This window comes from Manacus vitellinus, unplaced genomic scaffold, assembly GCF_001715985.3.
Source record: "Manacus vitellinus isolate BGI_N305 unplaced genomic scaffold, ASM171598v3 scaffold_12_pilon, whole genome shotgun sequence".
NCBI classification, from domain to species: domain Eukaryota; kingdom Metazoa; phylum Chordata; class Aves; order Passeriformes; family Pipridae; genus Manacus; species Manacus vitellinus.
Window position 1 is genome coordinate 5050334 of NW_021938949.1, and position 6076 is coordinate 5056409.

A 6076-nucleotide genomic window follows, 5' to 3' on the forward strand; every position below is an offset into this window, starting at 1 on the left:
AAGCCATACCTGGGACAGTACTTCCCATCTCTCAGAGGAGAGGCTGGACTGGGAGCTGGACTGGCTGGTAACACTGGTGGAGGACAAGGAGGAGCTGTGCAATGTCTGGGCTTCACCTCTCCCACCAACACCCTTGGATCCAGTGTCTGCTCCTAAAACTGGAGGTGGTTTTAGCAGGGAACACGCTACTGGAATAACAAGAGCTGCTTTTTCCAGCAAGCAGATGGATGTGATGGAGTTATTATGAGGCTTTTTCTGATAAGAAGGGAAACAAGTGAGAGGCAGAGCTGCCTGCTTTGTTTGTCCCGTTCTGTCTCCTCAAAGGAGCTGATTTGCCTCACCAGCCACACACCAAAGAGAGCGGAGGGTGAGCAGGGAAACTACAAAATAAACATATCTCCTGCCTCTAGCAACAGATTGTGTCTGAAGTTTGTTCCAGCTCTGAAAGCCCTTTCATGTTTTCCTCGCCTGAGAAATGTGCCCTGGAAAATTTCAAGCCGAGGGGAGCTCGGAGCGGCTCCGTCTGTCCAGCAGCCAAGTTGAAAGCATTTCCTCAGCATCAGGAATGTTGTTCACAAGAGCTGAAACCAGAGAGGTTTTCTCGTGCATCCACTCCCTGGAGACGTTGCAGGCTCCCATGACGTGCTTTGGACATCTTTTAACTTGACAGCTGAAGGGTTGGGAGCTGCTGGTGGCAGAAGACACCCCGTGCCTCCTGTTTTTCAGTGCCCAGAGGCTGTAGGGAATCACCTACCAAGTGCCAGCCTGTCGGAATTTTCCATCTCCAGCAGGTTTCTGTTGGACTTTTCCAAGGTATTCTTGGTTTACAGGTGTGATCTGAGAACAGGACCCCAAGATTGGCCTTGACAAGGAAACCTTTGACTGTTTCTCTGCTTGTAGAAAGTCCAGTGTGGAATCCATCAAGTGTTTCAGGCTGGCTTCAGTGGGTAAATATGTATCCCCCTGAGTCTTACTTTCAGATCCTAAATGGAATATCATGGAAATCCAAAGATTCAGGGTCAGAAAGTCCATTTCCTAGGGCAAATCCTGGATTATTCATCTTTTATCAGCTCCCCTGAAGCTCTAAGGGCCAAGTTAAAGTGAGGCTCCAGGAGCTGGCCCTTCAACATGCTAATTTTGGATGTGGTGGTACAAACCCAGCTCCCACTGGAGCATTTCCTGCTCCTTTTCCATGCTATAGGAGCTCACAAGCTGTATCAGTTGCACTCAAACCCACTTACTCAGCCACCTGATAGACTGGGAGCGTGCTGCCCTGGGACCAGGGCAGTGAACACATCCAGGCCCTGGCACTGCTCATTTTGGGGACTTTAAAGAGCACTTTGCCTATTCCTGCAAGGTCTGTTGTGAGCAAACACCCGGTGCTGGCTCCAGACCCCTCCGTACGGGTGTGAACGGGCATTCCCATGGTTTTCCCGCTGTGTGGTCCTTCATGGGGCACTGGGCTGGTTCCCAGTGCTCTGCTCCAGCTTCACAAACACACAGGAGATTTAAAGCCTGGTTTTGTGCCGTGCTGAGTTTTGAAGCTTTTAGAATAATGGAATGATTAAGGTTGGAAAGGCCCTCTAAGATCAGCGAGTGCAGCCATCAGCCCGTGTCCTCAGTGGGTCCTGTTCATCAGATTTGGCTCAGCTCCTGCATACAGGCTGGAAGGTGGGTTGGATTTATGAAGACTCACTAACTAATCCAGGAAAAAAAATATCTCTGGAAGGTTATCACTGAAAACAGCTCAAAATCACCAGAATCTCTGCAGAGCAAGGTGGGGGGAATGGAGCAAAGTCACCTCAGTGTGACACCGAAGAGCTCCAGGACAAAGCCAGAAGAGAAGCAAACATCAGAACATCCAGATACTCCTAATTAAACGGTGTGGAGCAGGGCAAGGCTTCAAGTACAAAGTGCAGAGCTCCAGCAGTGCAGAGCATGGGCACATGGGCAGTGATGAGCTGGCCCGAAGCCAAACCTCCTCTGCCTGTGCCCAAAATCCACTCAGCTGTTGCTTCCTGATGGCACATAAGGATTTTGGTCCATCCTGGCTTCTGTGGAAAATCTGAAGCTTCTGCAGGGCCTGGCTGCAGCAGTTCAGCTCCCATTTGCCTCTGTCCTTCCATATCTGTTTGTTTGTTTAAAAGAAACCAAAACAAAAGCTCATTCTCCACGGGATCCAACAGCTCACTCACAGGGTTGCTTTTGATGCTGTTCTGTTATTTGAACAGGCGTGGTGAGAGATTTGTGACATATTTACAAGTGTTTCCCTGTAGTCAGACTCATAAATTGTAATTACAGCCATGCTAACTAACCATAACCCCATTAAAAAAACAACACTGCACACATTTGCCACTCATTGCTATAAAAGAGCAAGAAAACTGACTTCACTTAACGTCCTTCCCAGCCTGGAAGAGAAATGTTTATGGCAAATGGAGATGAAGCATGAAAAAGAAAATGGTCCTTTAATAATCAAATGGAAATCAAACTGCTCCAACGTTGTTTGTGAGCTTGGATGTTCAGTTTTTGTCGTGGTGGGGGAGATGAGCTGGTGTGTAAAAACTCTGGGGTGCTGGTGGGGGGGATGCATCAGGAACATGTTACTGCCTTGGAGCTGCTTGGAGCTGCAGTCACCTCCCCAGGAAGGCTGTGGATGTGCCACTGGAGTAAAATAAGCTGATGGAAGAGGAGAGAATCAGGGAGCAGATATCTGGGGGCTCCCCCTCTGCCCTGAGTTCTGTGGCCCTGACTTTGCAGCTCCTTGTCATGCCAAGTCACGGAATCACGGAATGGTTTGGGTGGGAAGGGACCTTAAAGATGATCTCATTCCAACCCCCTGCCATGGGCAGGGACACCTTCCACTAGCCCAGGTTGCTCCAAGCCCCATCCAGCTGGCCTGGAACACTTCCAGGCACACGGTGCAGGAATTGCACCCTCCGATGCCCGGGAAGAGCCGCGAACACGGAGTGGGGGGATTTGCAATGCTGGGCTTGCAGGCAGCAAGAATTCCAGGCAGCCCCATTCCCAGGGCCCCGGAGTGCCCTGATCCTGACTGATCCTCTCCTCTCTCCCCACAGCATGATGGAGTATTCCCTGGATGGACACAACGTCAGCCTGTCCGCCATCCGCACCGTCCGGGTCCTGCGGCCGCTGCGAGCCATCAACAGGGTCCCAAGTAAGTGACCCCTCCCTTGGCACCACTGCCAGGCTGGGCAGGCACAGCCTGGGCTCTGCCAGGCTCATCCCCCTGGGAAAACTGGAAAACCAGGGGGGCTAAAGCTGTCCCAGCTGGCTCTGTGGGGGTAAGCCTTGCATCAGTAGTCTGCTCTCCTGCTGCCGAGACCAAATTAATTGATTTTAATTTTTAGAGATCATTTATTGCCATTATTAGTGTTAGCAAAGGGCAGGGGAATAGATTTTATACCCGGGGCCCAAATTTTTGTGGCTGCTTTCCAGCGTTTTCATGACTTCTCTGAGGCAAATAACCCCCTGCTCCTTGTGTAAACTAAATAAAGTTCCTATAAAGGAAGGGGAGAGGTCAGTCCTGAGAAGGATCTTCTTGCCCTGGTGGGTTCATTTTCCCTGCTCAGCAGTTTGAGGTCCTTCCATGGCTCCGTGTTCAGGATTAGCAGAGCAGGAGCCTCCATGTGCTGCTAAAATTTGCTGTCATGGAGAACAAAATTGGGTTCATGCACGATAGGAAGTTCAAGTGGCCCCTAAATCCATTTTCAAGTGGCTTCAGCTGCTTGTCTTCTAAATCCAATTTGAAAGACGACCCAACAAGTTGAAATAATTTCCTGCCGGAATCGGCCACCGCTGAGCAACCCTTTGCAAGGTGCTGGTTTCGTGGAGCTCCCATCAGCTTGCAGCCAAATTCCACTCCAATCAAAATGCAGCAGGATTGTATGGAAATCATAGAGGTCCCTTGCAAAAAAAAAAAAAAAAAGAAAGGACATTTCCTGCATTTCCTGTTCTTCTTGAAAGCGCTTCTGAATGGCACAGCCCCACATCCTGCCTGGATTAATTGCCCGTCGTGTCGGCACTTCCAGGGACAGCAAAACAACCTCCCCCAGAAGGGTTTTGGTTCCAGAGGAACATGTGAGGGAACAGATGGATGTTTACTCACAGGAGTCTTTGAAGTTTCTCTCTGAACTCCCAATTCTACAGGATTTTTCTTGAGGGGGGAAAAAAAAAGGAAAAACAACTCAAATCCGTGACTTCGGCCGTGACATCGTCAGTTCAAAACAAGACAAAAAGAGGCTGAAAGGGAGCATGAAACCCCCTCTGCAGCTTTTGTTTTCCTAGGGAGGTTTTGTCACCAGGGTTTCAGAGCTGCCCCAAAGCACAACACAAAGTTTCCCTCTGGGATTTGGAGCCCGATGGCTCCGTGGCTGGAGCAGAGGGACATGGCACGTGCTCGGCTCGGAGGCTCCAGGCTGAGGTGAGGATCAGGCTCCCTCTGGAAGTTCTCTAAATCCATGAAACCCTTCAGAGCTCTCCCATGGAACAGTGGGAGTCTCAAGAAGGGAATTGGAGGGTTTACACGCCTGTTAATCCAAACGCCTCCGCGTTCAGGTGAAATTGGGATCTGTGGCCAGCTTGTGGTTTTTCTTCCTTAGGACCCTGATTGTGAAGCTTTGAACTGAGCCTTTCAGGCTCTTTCTGCTGCACTTCCCACGGGATTTTTGGTTTTTTGTTGTTTTTTTTTTTTCAAAAGACAGGTGATAGAAAATATTCCATTATTTTATTAATATTCCCTGAGATTCAATGCAGTGAGCTCAGCCCAGGTTTGGGGAGGAGTTGCCTGGTTTGATGAGCAGCTGGGCTGGGCTCACACCACCACTGGTGTCCTGAACCAGTGCCAGGGCAGGATTAGTGTTCTTGGAGATATCTCTGTTCCTGGAGGGAGGATCACCACAGCCTTCACTTGTTTAAGAGCCACCAACTCCATCTGAACACTGGGAATTTTACTGTTTCAGACTGATACAATCCCAAGTCTGCATGGAATGGGCAGTGACATCCCTCTATTTTATTGCATTTTTGATGTTTCTGGCAGTGAAAGAGTTACACTTTCAGTCTTTCATCCATGAGGATCTACAGCTTAGTCAAGGGATCACCTTGGGTATCCAGCACATCCCAGCCAGTGGTGTGGCAGCAGCTCCTGGTCAGCACCACCCATGCCATTCCCAGCACTGGGAACAGGATTTTGGCCTCAGGACAGACACCCAAGGACATGGAGCACAACAAATTCCAGCTGGGTCAGGAGAGACGAGTCTGGTGGTCAGTCACCACCCAGGGAAGCAGGGACCCTGGAGGACTCCCCTGGAGATTTATCCCTGCCATTCCTGGGTGCTTTCCCGGGATGCAGCCAGCACTATTAGCTCTTTGCTTCCAGGCACAATGAAGTAACCCACGAGATTATTTCATTTCGATTCTGTTTGGTAAGAAAAGAAAGAAGAACCCCAGCCAACAAAAACATCATCTCTATTAGAAATTATTCCTTGAAAATGACTGGAAAAATAGAATTCCTGCAATTTATATCTTTGGCAGGGGCTGTAGGTCGGGATTTTTTTTTAGCAGTGGTCACTGAGGTTTTTTTCAAACCCACTTCAGTGCTTTATTTTTATTTTTCTACCGTGTAGTTTCAACCAGGCATCACATGGAATGGGAATGAAAAGGAATCCTGAGCCTTGTTTCAGCCTAAGTGATGCTTGTGCTCTTTTCCCATGGCACACTTGACATTCCCTGAGAGGCCGGAGCACCCTGAGCAGATGAGGAACAGATGGATTCAATCCCGAGAATGGTGCCACGGAACAACCCAAAATACCAAAAGTAGCTGAGCAGAAAAAAGTTGTCTGGCACGGGGAGATAAATTTTAACCATTTTTGGATAAAAAAAGAGCAAGGATATTAGTGAGGGGTGGGGGGGAAGAAAAGCCCAGCATTGTCTTTCCAGTGGGAATTAAGTGAGTCTTCTCTGCTTTTCCAAAGATAGATTTGCAAGGAAAGCCTGCAGGGCTGTGCCGTGGGATGTGCTCCCAGGGGGCTTCGATGACAACAAAAGTTGGGAATAAACA

At 49.1% G+C, this 6076-nt stretch overlaps 1 protein-coding gene across 1 annotated transcript in view; it reads left to right on the plus strand.

Annotated features, from left to right (window-relative positions):
- Positions 1-6076, plus strand: part of CACNA1H (calcium voltage-gated channel subunit alpha1 H) — a 211854-nt gene that overhangs the window by 97182 nt on the left and 108596 nt on the right. The window contains 1 exon segment of the mRNA XM_029957787.1: positions 3078-3175. Within this exon segment, the coding sequence (XP_029813647.1) occupies positions 3078-3175 (98 nt within the window).